This window comes from Sorex fumeus, unplaced genomic scaffold (genome assembly GCF_029834395.1).
Source record: "Sorex fumeus unplaced genomic scaffold, SorFum_2.1 ptg000054l, whole genome shotgun sequence".
Lineage (NCBI taxonomy): Eukaryota > Metazoa > Chordata > Mammalia > Eulipotyphla > Soricidae > Sorex > Sorex fumeus.
The window spans coordinates 28535644-28550628 of record NW_026606111.1 but is presented as its reverse complement, the minus strand read 5'-3'; the positions used below and the strand labels follow the sequence as shown (position 1 = coordinate 28550628).

The 14985-nt window shown below is 46.6% G+C and overlaps 2 protein-coding genes across 2 annotated transcripts in view; both read left to right on the top strand.

The window, feature by feature from the left end:
- SLC22A16 (solute carrier family 22 member 16) overlaps positions 1-1734 on the top strand; it is a 30773-nt gene extending 29039 nt beyond the window's left edge. Inside the window, exons 8-9 of the mRNA XM_056125451.1 lie at positions 1269-1416; positions 1709-1734. Coding sequence (XP_055981426.1) covers positions 1269-1416; positions 1709-1734 — 174 coding nt within the window. The remainder of the gene's footprint in view (positions 1-1268; positions 1417-1708) is intronic.
- Positions 1735-3610: 1876 nt separating this feature from the next.
- Positions 3611-14985, top strand: part of DDO (D-aspartate oxidase) — a 29197-nt gene continuing 17822 nt past the window's right edge. The window contains exons 1-3 of the mRNA XM_056125239.1: positions 3611-3739; positions 6575-6750; positions 12782-12890. Coding sequence (XP_055981214.1) covers positions 6579-6750; positions 12782-12890 — 281 coding nt within the window. The 5' untranslated portion in view covers positions 3611-3739; positions 6575-6578. The remainder of the gene's footprint in view (positions 3740-6574; positions 6751-12781; positions 12891-14985) is intronic.

Genomic DNA, 14985 nt, shown 5'->3' with positions numbered 1-14985 from the left:
AGTGTCACTTTAAATTCGGCAGCTTCTTCTAGGTCTGCCCATATACTTCTACATAATAGGTTCTTAGCCACCTACAAAGCAAAACAACAAACAAAAAAACAAAAACAAAAAACAACAATCTGCCTTCCTATCAATGTTTTTCCTTGATGTGACCTCACCTCATCTTCCACTTGCTCTGGGTTTGTTTCATGGTGCTCATTCTCAGAAGCTAAAACATACCAAGTCTCTATGGCTCAGAGAGTTAGGACAGTGGACAGGGTTTGCCTCGCATGCTGCCAACCTGAGTTCGAGCCCCAGGCACTGCCAGGAGTGATCCTTGAGTTCCCAGCCAGGAGTGAGCCTTGAGCACCACCCGGTGTGGTCCCAAAATCAAAACAAAAAATGCAAGATCTCTAGACTCTATCAAGAAATCACACCTTCATTGATTTTTTTTAGGTGTTTTTTCAGGCAGTGGTTGCTTGTCATTTTGGTTTTTTTGCCACAGGAATTCAAATTAAGTGAAGAGAGAGTATATTCTTTGACATTATGTAGAGATTTAGATCTAAAATCCACCTGGTAGTTCTGGAAACAGTTACTTAGACTTTTATTTTTAAAGTGATTTGCAATTTTTAGAAGTAGACACTTAGGTGGTTGTCAAAAAGGTTGGCTTTAAGGAATCAAAATTGGAAAGTAGAGGAGTCCTGACTTTTCATAGCCAAAGCAGAAATTAGTTTCCATGACTTTTATGTATGTTTCCCCCTAAATTCTGTTGCTTTGGGTTCAGCGAAGCACTGGTCAGCATGTCCCTGTCCAAGGCACAGTTCCTCCAGATTCTTAGGCTGGGAGGGTCTTTGTGTGCCGGTAGCCCTGAAGACAGCAGGGGCTGCACTGGGATTTATGTAGAAGGTTCTCAGCAGCGGTTCATGACAGAATGAATGAGTGATCAGATGAAACCTCACCTATGAACTCAAGAACTCCCAATCTAGTGTAAGTAACCAAAAGTCTCACTGAGGAATAAAAGTAACAGCATTTGGGGCCAGAGAGATGGTTCAATGGTCTGTGCTCAACTGTACCCTTTCTGGGTTTGATCCCCAGCAATGCATGATCTCCTAAGCACCGCTGGGAGCCACTTCTGAGCACTGAACTGGGAGTAGCCCCTGAGTGCTGTCAGGTGTGGCTCAAAAACCATGAGAAATTACAAAACAGGTGAAACTCAATGGTACTAAGAATCTTTCACTGGGACACATTTATTTGGTATGTCACTTACTGTTTTTTAACCTTCCTTATAGTTCTTAGTGATGGTCTTGGTCTTACTGAGTGGAGTACTAACACTCGTGCTTCCAGAAACCTTCAAAATGCCTCTGGCAAATACTTGGGAGGATTCTTTCATACTGAAGAAAGGACAGAAAACCAACTCAAAGGATACACTTCCCATAGGCAATAAAAGTCTGTTGGAAGAGAGAGATAATCAATTAGAGCATCCTGGGGCTCATGAATAAATATGCCCTATGTGCTACATGGTACCTCAGATATTGTTCATTTTAGTGCTTTTGTATTATTCTCATCTACTGTATGTTGTATTTATATGTATTTAAAAAAATTGGAATAAAATTTTGGAGCAGCTGCTTTGTAAAAGTAAATGAAATAAAAACCAAGATGAGAATTCTTATCTTTACCTGATTTCTTATTGCTGCCAAATATGTTTCTCTGTTATGTCAATGATTCTTAGCCATTACCTGCATCATGAAAGCCTAAGAGATGACCACATACTTTCAGAGGACCTTAGCTTTGCGCCCCTTCCCCAAGTGAATGTCTGCTGGGGTAAGGTTGTAAGTGGCGAGTTGTTCCTTTTGACAAAGCCCTTTGAATATACTTCTTCCTCTCTTAGGAGAATCAACACTCTCTATTTTTTTGGGTGAGGAAGGGGCACCCCCAGTTGTGCTACGGAGACTGCTCCTGGTTCAGTACTCCAGGGGAGGCTTATGACAGTGTTCTAAGGACCAAAGATTCTTGGAATCAAACTCAGGGCCTCATACATGACAGGCAAGTGTTTAACCACTGAGCCATATTTTCACCCCAATGCTACTGAATTGTTTTTTTTTTTTTTTTTTTTTTTTTTTTGCTGTTTTGAGGGGACCACATTTGCTGTACTTGGGGACTGATTCTGTTTCTGTGCATAGGAGTCCAGTGCTTAGGGGACCATGTGATGCCAGGGCTTGAACCCCAGCCTCCAGAATGCAGAGCATGCACTTAGCCCACTGAACTCTCTTTTTTAGTCCTCCTCTAGCATTTCTTTATTTTTTTTCTTTTTCTTCTTTTTAGTTTTTGGGCTACACCCAACAGTGCTCAGGGTTTACTACTGGCTCTGTACTCCTGGATCATTTCCAGTGGGGCTTAGGGGACCATATGGGGTGTCACTATTAAAACTGGGTTGTCAACGTGCAAGGCAAGTGCCTTACCTTACTATTTGCCTCCTTCTCCGGCATTTAATATTTTAGCACAGGCTTCTGACTTCACACTTGAAACCAGTAATATAATGTCTATAATATTTGGAACAAAGTTATAGCCTGGGGCTGGAGTGATAGCACAGCGGTAGGGCGTAGGGCGTTTGCCTTGCACGCATCCAACATGGCCGACCCGAGTTCGATTCCTCCGCCCCTCTCGGAGAGCCCAGCAAGCTACCAAGAGTATCTCGCCAGCGCAGCAGAGCCTGGCAAGCTCCCCGTGACGTATTCAATACGCCAAACACAGTAACAACAAAGTCTCCAATGGAGACGTTACTGGGCCTGCTCGAGCAAATCGATGAACAATGGGAGGACAGTGATACAGTTATAGCCATCAGATAGCTCTGTTTGTATTTCATAAAGTGCTTTATCTGGGGGCTGGAATGATAATATAGTGGGTAGGACATTTGGCTTGTATGAGGCCTGGTGTCCCATATGGTCCCCTAAGCCCCACCAGGAATAATTCCTAAGCACAGAGCCAGGAACAAGTCCTGAGCACTGCTGAGTATAACCCACCCATCCCCCGCACCCCCCAAAAAAAGTTTTATTAAAGCATTGGTGAGCTCAGTGAATAAGCCATATAGAGTGTGTGTATAAAGGTAGACACAGTGGATGCAGCAAATACAAATATTGGTTCCCTTCTTTGAATATGTGATCTAAAGCATCATTTGTATTTTAGCCTAGTTCATCTCCCCAGTGTCCCCCCCCACCCCTGCCCTGACCCCAACTGCTGTTAAAGCGGTTTTTAGAGACCAGTGACATTTTTCTCCCCTCATTCCTCCCTCCTCCCTAGCCCTAGGCCTTACCAGTAGACCCAGCAGAGCCAGGCACCAATGCAAGGCAGCTGCTAACTCTGGGCAGCGGAAGATAGAAAATAGGTCTTTGCTTTTGGAATTTGCTGGAAGTCAAACAAGTTTGCCAATGAGTCACATCACCCAGTCAGCTAGAGAAAACCCAGTCCGGTAGAAAATGAAGCTGGTCATTTAAAGAGGCGAGAACAGGTCTGGGAGCTGGCAGGGAGCTGCCCTTTGCAACCAGGGCAATGGCTCAATTCTCCAGGGGACTGAACAACAGCCGCAGGCTGGCGGGCCAATGGGGAGGACGCTTAGAGGGAAAAGCCTCCTCGAATTCCCCAATGGGAAGCAGCTTTGCTCTCTCTGCCTCTCAGGGCACTGCACCAACAAGTCGGTCTCTGGGAAAACAAGTGTCCGAGTCAGCGCCGGGTGTCGCTTCCACAGCTGTTTTTTCAAAGGCAGGTACTGAATCCTCCGGCTTGTAGCTCAGGGATTCTCCTGGGCTTCCTCTCGGAGTTTAAGGTGTATCTTCATGGAAGCAACTGACAGTGCTCAACAGGTCCCCGGGGACAGGCTGTGCCCACTGGGCCGTCTCTCTCCTAGAGCTGGTTATCCTTAACTACCGCTTACTTTCCTCCTCTCCTTTCATGGGGAGAGTCTGGAGAAAGCTGTTGGGCAGGGGAGGGTGATGGGAAACTTGAAAGGGGACCAGTGGTCGCCTTCCTTCCCTTCAGGAGGCCCTCAGACTTGTCCCCTGGGGCTGATGCATCCCTCCCTTCTACCCCGAGCCCCCAACTCCCGCTCAACTAGCCAGTGGCCTCAGAACAGGCAGAGGAACTAAAGGGTGAGGAAAGACACAGGCTGCTTGAGAAACAGAAAGTCTGCAGATTCTTTGGTTTTTGTTTGGGGGCCTCACCCGACAGTGCTCAGGGATCACTCTTGGCAAGCTCAGAGGACCATATGGGGGGGGGGCGGGCATCAAACCCGGATTAGCTGTGCAAGGTACTCTACCTGCTGTACTATGACTTTGGCCCCAACACCCAGATTCTCATCTCAGCAGGATGTGTGGGTGGCTATGATTATGCCCCATGTCCCTGCACTCATTCTGTTGCTGACCACCCAGGGAGGGCCAGTGTGCCAAGAACAGTTAACATTGTGCCCTAGGAATGTCTGTGCTCATGACCAAAGGATTAACTACCCTCCTCTTTCTATGAAGTGTCAGCATGAGATCTATACACACACAGAGAGAGAGAGAGAGCGAGCGCTAAGGTGGCAGGAGGAGTGGACATGCTGCAGGACTGCCACTGTGGGCAGGGACACTGACCTTGGAGTTGGGACTCCTGCTGTTCAGTAGGCATCATTCCTGCCCCAGGAGCCTGCCTAATGAGTATCTGCTTCTGGCAATTCTACAGAATTCTTGGCAAGAGCATCCTTTTGGAGACTACCTCAGGGGGTTTCTCCATCAAAACTGACCTACTAATGAGGAAATTGAGGCTTGCAGACCCCAGGCAATTCTCCAGGTTAGAGTATTAGTACCTGATGCAGCTACAAAGGAATCCAGGTTCCTCTGTCCCTGCTCTGGGAGGAGGGTAAGAGGTCTCAGGCACATGGTTGTGTGGTATGGGGGGCGGAGGGGGGTTGATGGGCACATAACTGAGAGGGAGAGGTCTGGGGATACAAAGCTGGTTTCCAATTAGAGTGAGAAAGGAGAGTAAGGTTAAGTTCAGTCCTTCAAACTTCTTGTCACTGTCTTAAAATAGTTATCATTAATTTTTTTCTATCTCTTTATATTTCTATATGGCTTACTAGGAGCCCAGCTCAGGCTCTGACACTGCATATTTCCCTGAGCACTGCTAGGAGAGACTCCCAAGCACAGAGTTGGGAGTAGCCCTTAGGTGCTGCCAGGTATGATGCAAAAAAAAATAATAATAAATGTACAAAGAAAAAAATTTACATTGACCATTAGTTTACAGAAGTTCAGTGGTCTAGTGTAATACTACAGACTGGGTATAGGGTGCACTGTACCCACCATCAGAGTTTCAGTGCCATACCACCACCAAAAGGACTCCTCCATACATTGCTCCTGGCAACCACCTCCCCTTGACTTAGGGCCACCTCCATGGTTTTCATTGAGCTTAGGGTTCTTTTTGCCAATTCATGTGCTTTCGTCACCTTGTAGTTAAAAACCAGTTTAGAGGGCCAGAGGGGTAGTACATCAGGTAAAGGGTTTGACTTGCAATCAGCTGAGGCTGGTTTAATTTTCAGTACCCAGAACCTCATCAAGAGCAATTCTGGAGGGGCTGGAGCAATAGTACAGCGGGTAGGGCATTTGCCTTGCACGCAGCTGACCCAAGTTTGATTCCCAGATTCCCAGCATCCCATATAGTCCCCTGAGCACCGCCAGGAGTAATTCCGAGAGTGCAGAGCCAGGAGTAACCCCTTGCATTTCCAGGTATGACCCAAAAAGAAAAAAAAAAAAGCAATTCTGGAGCTCAGATTCAGGAGTAAGCTCTGAGCATTGTCAGGTGTGGCTGAAAAACAAAACCTAAACCCAAACACCTGTCTGTAACAGAATGGGGGTCTCTCAAAAGCTACCTCTGAGGTGGTTTCTGGAAGCCAAGACGGGGCTCCCTTACCTGCCTCATGAACCTTCCGTAGGTGATGACCACAGTTAAGATGGCTTTGCAAAGGGAGTGTCATAGTAAATGTCACCCCCGAAATATACTGTGTATTCTAAAAGCAACCCCAGGGGCCAAAGAGATAGTACTGTGGGTAGGCACTTTCCTTGCATGTGGTCGTCCGGGGTTCAATTCCCAGCACCACAATTGGTCTCCTGAGACTGGCTAGAAGTGACCCCTGAGCACTGCCAAGTGTGACCCAAAACAAAAACAACCAAATACATAATAAAAATAAAAGCAGCTCCAGTCCAGTATTGTGCTGCGGTCTAAAACTCCCTCAAATGCATCACCCAGAGCCCAACTCATTGCTGACATCTCAACAATTGGGAAAGTCTTGCGTTTTGGGGGGGTGTGGGGTGAGGACACAGCCAATGCTACTCATGGCTTCCTCCTGGCTCTGTGCTCAGGGATCACTCCTGATGGGGCTTGGGGGATCATATGTGGTGCCAGGGTGGGCCATGCAAAAGTATCCTATCCACAGTACTATCATTGCGACCCCAGGAAAGGTCTTGTTTTGAGAGACTGGGAGCCTTAGGAGAGAATGCTAAGGTCTAGCCCTGCCCTGTCTGGACCAATTGCACGCCAGGCTCACGCCCCCACCCCCTTTCCCTCCGCACAGGCGCATGGAGACAGTACGGATTGCAGTGGTGGGCGCTGGCGTGGTGGGGCTCTCCACTGCGCTGTGCATTTCCAGGATGGTTCCGCGATGCTCCGTCACGGTCATTTCAGACAAGTTCACTCCCCATACCACGAGCGATGTGGCCGCTGGAATGCTTATTCCTCACGCCTACTCAGGTGAGAGAGGGATAGCCGCTTGGGGCCAGCTAGCACGGACGCTGGACATAAAGACGCGGCTGCGCCACGCCTGACAGCTGGGTGGGTGATTAGGTGGGGTGCAAACCTCACATCCCGATAATGTATCTGAGAAAGGGCCGGTGATGCCATGGGACACTTTAAAACCAAGGTTTGTTTCTTGCGTGCATTATAGATTGATTGAGTGAATGTTCTGCTAGTCACCCAGTGTAGTCGGGAATATCATTAAGTGTGCTTGGAGAAAGGGGAGCTTGGAGGTTCTTACTAATACAACAAAAAGCACTAGCTAAGAAACCACATCCGGGGCTGGAGCGATAGTACAGTGGGTAGGGTTAACTGGGTTCGATTCTCAGCATCCCATATGGTCCCCCCAAGCACTTCCAGTAGTAATTCCTGAGTGCAAAGCCAGAAGTAACCCATGTGCACCGCCTGGTGTGATCCAAAAAGAAAAAAAAAACAACCCCACATACTTCACTTCAGACCACAGCTCGTTGGCCAGAGCTGGTCTCATGCTCTCACCCATCAGAAGAAGCGAGAAGTGCCTTTCTACAAGAAGGTTGATAGCCTGAAGAATTTGGTTAATCAGCACCAATAGCTACCAAAATTGGTAACTGTAAGTCTTTTCATGGATACTATTAAGGGCAGAGTCAAGTAAGAAATCATTTGTAATGGGGTTGAAATTGTATTCCAAATCAGTATAAATGTAGGTAGGCCTGAAAAATGCATTGGTGGTTGTTATTATTAGGGCCAGGCATACCCTCAGTGCTCAGGGGCTAGTCCTAGCTCTGTGCTCAGGAGACCATAAAGTTTTAGAGATTGACCTGAAAAGCCTCCAGCTTTTTGAACTTTCACCCCAGCCCACTCTATTTTTTTTTCAATTTTAACACAATTCTGCATCCTTTTCATTCTGTAATCACATGAAATGGGTGAAGGAGTAACTAAAAACTCAAGGTACTTTGCAGTTACTGAAGTTTGTCTTTGCCACCTCCATTCATTAACCCTCTCATTTTCCCCGTTTTAATGTTTACTGATTCATCAAAGTTGTATGTGCACTTAAAAAGTCAAACGGATGCAAGATTTATTATAAACCTCAGCAGTCTGGGCTGAGAGAATTGCCTGGCTATTTAATCCATAGCCTACATTCTTCCCCTAAGCAGCCTCAGAGCAGCTCAGGGGTCGATGCTCCCTTTCAAGTCTCTGAAAGGGAGCATCGACCCCTGAGCTGCTCTGAGGTTGCTTAGGCAGTGCTATTAATTAGGCTGGGCCTCCGGAACTTCTCCACCAAATCCTTTAGCCTTTTCCAACCCTTCCTAGTATTCTCTCTCTCTCTCTCTCTCTCTCTCTCTCTCTCTCTCTCCTTCTGGGAAATTTCTCCATCTTGTCTTTCACCTTGTAACATTTTCTTTTCACATCTAAAAGTGTGAAATGCTTAAAATGATAAACAAAAAAGATAATAGCATGTTGACTGTTCCAAAGCTCTTTTTTTCTAACTGAATTTTCCTTTGTTAGCATGATTGTGTCCTGCAGTTGCAATGGCTTTTCTTATCTTTCACTTTTTTTGAAAGTGACTGATGATAGTTTTTGGGTCTCTGCTCCCTCTCTCCAGCAGTTTCTGTTCTCTCCCAGTTGTTTTGGGGCTGATGTTTTCATTTCCCTCGGTTTTCTTTGGCCATGTGTAAGACTATGGGGAACAGCTGGTGGGAATTTCTGAGTGCTGGAGCAAGGCTTGTTGATTTGAACTCACCAAAGTTTATTTAGTTAGGGAGCCTCTGATGTTATGTTTGAGTTTGGGGCTGTTATGTTCTTCCTGATTCCAGTTCCTGGCCAGGGAGGCCATTGACCTGGTAAGTAACACTCTAGACCTTGGGGGCAAGAGGCCTGGGGCCTTAGTATTTTGTTTGCTTCTTAAATCCTCTTGTGCTCAGAAAGATATTCCTATCTCTGCCTGGGTGGTATTTCCCAGTCCAGGCCCCACTGTTTTTTCTTGGTTTGGGGCCACATCCAATGTTTCTCAGGGCTTACTCCTGCCTCTGCACTCAGGGATCAAGCCCTGCACTCCTGGCAGGGCTTGAGGGAACATATACAGTGGTGGGGATGAAGTCCCTTTTGGCTGTCTGCAGCTCTTACCTGCTGTACTAGCTCTCCAACCTCCAGAACACTCCTGTTTTGTCTTTTTGCTGGGATGCGAAACACATTGGCTGTGGCATTCTGGAACCAGGAACTTGGCTGTGCCAGCACTCAGGGTGCCAGCTGACCACCTGGGAGAGGCGTGATAAGTATAGAAGCCCAGCACTGTTGCAGAATACTGACTCACATGGGTCTTCTGGGTTTTTGTCCTACCACAAAGGAAAGAACTTCAGGGGGAGACACAGTCAAGTAAAAAACAGATTTTATCTGAAGGCTTTAGGAAGGGGAAAGAGGGAGAGAAAGAAAGTGAGAGTAACTCAAAAGAGAACACGGACTTTTCCAAGGATGGAAAGAGCCCCAGTACACATCTCAAGAAGGGAGATGCAGGTGGACGCCACATGTGCTTGCCCACAAGGGCACAAGTGATGTAGTGGACCCCATGGGTGGTTTATGTGAAGCAGGGAGGAGAAAGAAAACCACTTTCTCCTGGTCTGCTTCTGCCACCCGGGACCCAGGGTTACTGGGTTCTTGTCTCACTTTGCAGAAAAGAATTTCAGGAGTAGGTGAGCAGTTAAGTAAAACGGATTTTCTTTGGAGGTTTTTGAAGAGGAGGAGGGAAAGAAAAGTGGGAGGGGGAACGAGAGAGAGATAGAGAGAGAGACAGAGAAAAGAAAAAAGAGAGGAGAAAAAAGAGAGAAAGAGAAAGAGAAAGAAACGTGCTCAAGACGGAACCCAGGCTTTTCCAAGGTTGGAGAGAGCCCCTACACACATCCCAGCATTAGACATGGAACCATGGAAGTACACATCTAAAGAGGAGAGATGCGGGTGACACATGTGCTCAGGCATCCCATGTACTCTGCTACATGGGCACACGCAGCTCATGGTCTTGGGCACCATATGTGCACCCTTCCTTTGTTCGAGGTGTCTTTTACAGGGTTTTTCCAAACTGCCCCCAAGTGGGGCTTCTACCTAGGTAACTTTAGGGCTATTACCTCCCAGGAATTTCATTGTAAATCCTGGTGGCCTTCATCCCTAGAAGTTTCATTGCCACGGGGCCCTTCCCTGGCTATCTGCCTACCTACATCCACAAGCAGCACTTGAGCTGGGGCAGCATATGCTGGAGCTTCATTTGTTCAAGGTGGCTTTTATAGTTTCTCTCAAGCAGCCCTATGTGGGGCTTCTAGCTAGGTAAAAGTCCATTGTGAGGGCAGTTGCCAAAGGGGTAGTTGAAAGTGGTTGATGGTCCTCTTTGAAATTCCTGGCCTTTGCTCCTGCTGAGAGAGAGGGTGGTCCATCCTCTTTCGGTCTGTTGGCTCATATGAAGTCTTATTGGGCCTTAGTTTCTATACTCACTGGTGGGCTTTTTGCAGCCTCTCGGGCTATTATTCCCCAGGAATTCCATTGCCATGGGGGGGCTCTTCCAATGGTACAGGCATAAAGACAACAGCACAAACCCTTGACGAAGATAAACATGTACTGGCTCTTTAAAGAGAGCATTGTTTTAATAGCCCTGTTACTAGAATGGCCTTCTTGACACAAAAACTTGACGTTGGAAAGCCTACCTGCCTACATCATAAGGCTACTGAGGCCTGAACTCACCTGCTGGGCCAGCTTCTGGGGGGTTGGGGTCTCTCTGGTGCTGCTAGTCTGTCCCTGGGTTTCTTTTATGGATCAACCCCATGGCAAATATCTCCTGTGCTTAAACATGGCCATTCTTCATTCATTAGGGGTGTGGAGAGGACTAAGTGAGCGAATGGATGTAAAATATTTAGAAGTACCTAGGACATAAGAGATACTTCTGCTATTGTTATCTTAATGCCGCCCCAGCTACAATTTTCTTTTACTATTACTTGAATATACATCAGGTTTGCTCAGCCCACTGTGAAATTGGCATGCTCTATTCTTTTGAGATGACGTCTGCATTGTGTAAATATCAGCACCCGTTGTTTTTTTTTTTCTTTCTTTCTTTTTAATTTTTTTTTCTTTTTGGGTCACACCCAGCAATGCACAGGGTTTACTCCTGGCTCTGCACTCAGGAATTACTCCTGGCAGTGCTCAGAGGAACATATGGGAAGCTGGGAATCGAACCTGGGGGGCCGCATGCAAGGCAAACGCCCTACCTGCTGTACTATTGCTACGGCCCTCTTTTTAAAAAATGTTAAAGGGATAAATGGGGTCTCAGACTCTAGAGATGCTGGGGTGGGAGCTGCGGCTTTCAAAGCATGTTCTTAATCCATTCAGTTATCCCTCTGCCTCCCCATCTGTTTTGTGTTTAATGTCTGACATACCAAGAGTATGATATATTTAATCTGGTCCTGTATATGTGACCTAGGTTGTTGGGGGTGTTATCCATATGATGTGTATTTTGTTTTGTTTTGGGGGCTAAACCCAGCAGGGATTATTACTCCAGGCTCTGCACTCAGGAATTTCTCCTGGTGTTGCTTGGGGGACCATATAGAATGCTGGGGATCCAAACTAAGTCATCTATATGCAAGCCAAATACCCTACCTGGTACACTGTTGCTTCAGCCCCTGAAGTCAATTTTTTGTCTCTTTTCCTGCAACTTGCTGCTGAGTTCTTTTTCTAAACCACTGGCCTCAGCTTGCAATTTTGGAATACAATGTAGGGTTCACAATGGTACGGACATTCAGACAATGGCACAAACTCATGACAAAAATAAACATCTATTGGCTCTTTAAGGAGAGCATTGTTTTAAAAGCCCTGTTACTAGAATGGTCTTCTTGACACAAAAACTTGACTTTGGGAAGCAGAATACCTCTACTTCCCTTTCCTCTGGACCATAAGTTCCAGGGATATGTCCACAAACTAAGCTGATCATCATCCTCTCTGCCTCTGTTCCTTGTCTCTGTGGTTTCCCCAGTAGAAGCCTCTCAGGGTGACCGTTCCCCAGTCCCTCACCTGACCCTGGAATCTCCTTCCTTCATGACCCTCCAACAGGGATCAGTTGTCCAGATCCTTCACTCATTCACTGTTGAATTTGTCTGTGCCAAGATGTGGGTCATACTTGTAGCTGTGTTATGCTAAATACTTATGGGGGGTGGGGGCTTGAATTTTGCCTATTTCCTCCCTGACAAACCTTCTGGAAGCTGTGTTTAGGTTCTGTCTTTTGTGCTCTGGTAGGGATTCCTGGAAAAATAGGAACCTTGAAAGACTGGACTGACAGGGAGGTGATGCTGGGGTGCTGTCCCATGACGACAATGTCATTGTAGGCTGCCCTTTACTGCATGGAGTGGAGGGAAAGGGAATAATGGCATACTCCACTGGTTAGTGCTTCTGGGGGCACCTTTGGGGAAACAGGGGGGTTGGAATCATCTCCTTAGTGTAGTCCATGCTTCTTTGAGTCAGGAGGCTGAACCCCTGAACCCCCCATTGATGTGCATTTAGTGTCTTTCCTGGTTGGCCCAGGTTCGCTGATTGCCCAAGCCACTCTCCATGTTTTCAGTCCCCAAGGAAGAGGCGCAGCGTTTTTTCTCCTGTCCTTTGTGACTAGCTGCACACTGCAGCTCCTGCCAGCTTCTGTTCAGATTGGTCATGGACCCTTTAAGATCCATGGAATATGCTCAGTGCCTAAGGCCCCTTAGGCACTGATCACCCCTTGGGAGCACTTGCCTGCGGCTCACTCCCATTCCCAGATTTTCGTCAGTAGGTGCCTTTCTCTGTGGATGAACAATTTTGTTAACAGCAGCATGCAACAACGTCCAAAACTCTAATCACTGATGGACCCTCTGGCATGAGGTGAACTTTCTCCCATTTTTCCTCCTGGTATCCTTTTGGTGGCCCCGGTTCCCAGAATGGAGTTGACTAGAAGCTCAGTCACTGTCATTGATTCCCTTTATTCCCACTTTGCTTTTCTCGGTGATTACAGACATCCCCATGCCCAGGCAGAAGCAGTGGTTCCGAGAGACCTTTGATCACCTGTTTGCAATCGCCAGTTCTGCAGAAGCTGGAGATGCTGGCGTTCACCTGGTGTCCGGGTAAGAGCAGAAGCTTTGCGTTATTTGAGAATTTAAAGCTCTCATCACAGGCTTCTGCGTTCTGCATAAAATATTCTTGAGTGATTGCTGAGAGAAAAGAGCTGACTAGAGGCAGGAGGATTTAGAGGCACTCCAAAGAGAACTCAAAAATAAATGTTATAATATACATTTGACTTTGTGGCAGTATTTCTTTTTAAAAATAGGTGCCACCCTTATCAGTGGCCCCCATCAGTGCCTGCCCACCCCCATCAGTGCTTGCCCCATTAGTCTGTAAGTTTTTCACATCTTTTGGGTGTTGTTTTGATTTGGTGGTGCTCCCAAGGGGTGATCAGGAGACCCCTTGGACCCCTTCCAGCAATTCTTGGCCAACTGGGCCAGAGGTGCGTGGGTGAGTCGCATGCAAGGCAAATGCCTTAACCCCTCAACTAACTCTCCTACCCCTGAGCTACGCTTTCCAGAAATACTTTTCCCAAAGGGCACATCAAGAAAATAACTTTAGAGACCTATACAATTTGCTTTTCTTGACCAGTTTATACACCAAGGTAAATTGATTTCTCCTAGTTCTGGGAGTTCTAATCAGGCCAGGACCCTTTGTTGTCCATCACCCAAATCATACCTGCTTCAGGTGTTCTGGGTTTTTGTTTGTTGTTGTTATTTTTTTCTTTTTTGAGGGGGAAGGGGGACCACTTCCAGAAATTCTCAGCCAACCAAGTAGGTCCCTCAGTGCAAGGACCTGAGAACGCTGTGCTGCTGGGGCCCTGAGTGCCCACCCCCATCAGTGACTGCCCTCACCCACAGTGACTGCCTCCACCCAGGAGTAACTGCCACCCCCATCAGTGACAAACTTACACACTTCTATTCAAAGCTTCACATTCTATTTTATTTCAGGAGGAATATACCAGTAAGCTAAGGAATTTGGAGTAAATGATAGCAGTACCTCAGGCTTGTGTCTAAGATCATGTGCAATATCTGATTTTGTCAGTTGAAAATAAATCCTATGTGACATTTATAATATAAATTAGTACATAAGCTATGACAATAATTTCTATCTTCTTAAATAGAGATTGCTAACCATTCTGTCTTAACTTATGCCTTTATCATTAGATGTCATCATTTGACATAATACATGTTGATGGTGTTATGTATTTGATAGCAAGAGTTATGCCCAACAATCCTTTAAAGAGTAGAGATATGTTTGTCTTTTTTTTTTTTTTTTTGCTTTTTGGGTCACATCCGGGGATCCACAGGGATTACTCCTGGCTCATGTACTCAGGAATTGCTCCTGGCGGTGCTCGGGGGACTGTATGGGATGCTGAGACTCAAACCCGGGTCAGCTGCATGCAAGGCAAATGCCCTACTCATTTTGCTATTGTTCCAGCCCTGAGATGTTTGTCTTTTTTGAGTTCTCAAAACCACCATTTTGGTTGCTGTTTTTTTTAAAAAATGTTCTTCCTAGTTTTTGTTTTATTTATTAATTTTTCAGATTTGGGATTCACACCCAGTGGCACATAGGGGCTACTCCTGGCAGTGCTCAGGAAACTTGGGATCAGGAATCAAACCCCAGGTTTTCTACATGCAAAGCATATACTCCAACCCTTTGAGCTCCTCTCCATTCATCTTTACTCTTTTTTTTCCTTTTTGCCTTTTTGGGTCACACCTAGCATTGCTCAGGGGTTACTCCTGGCTCTGCACTCAGGAATTACTCCCGGTGGTGCTTGGGGAACCATATGGGATGCTGGAGATCGAACCCAGAGCAGCTGTGTGCAAGGCAAATGCCCTATCTGCTGCACTGTCACCCTGGCCCCATATCTTTACTCTTTTTAAAAACAGTCATTTCTGGGGACCATACTTGCTGGTGCTTGAAGGCTACCAAGGATATTCCTAGTGTGCTGCAGGGAGAGAGAGAGAGAGGGCGGGGGGGGGGGGGGGGCTGAGGGTGTGGGTGTGGGTGAGTGCAGGGTTTCACACAGCACGTGCTCTACGACATGAACTATGTCCCTGTCCCTCACCCCCACCCGCCCGTCAACTGTATTTATTGAGAGCAGGCTGTCTGCTGACAATTTTCTGCTGGAGTAAAACCCTGAATCTGACAGAT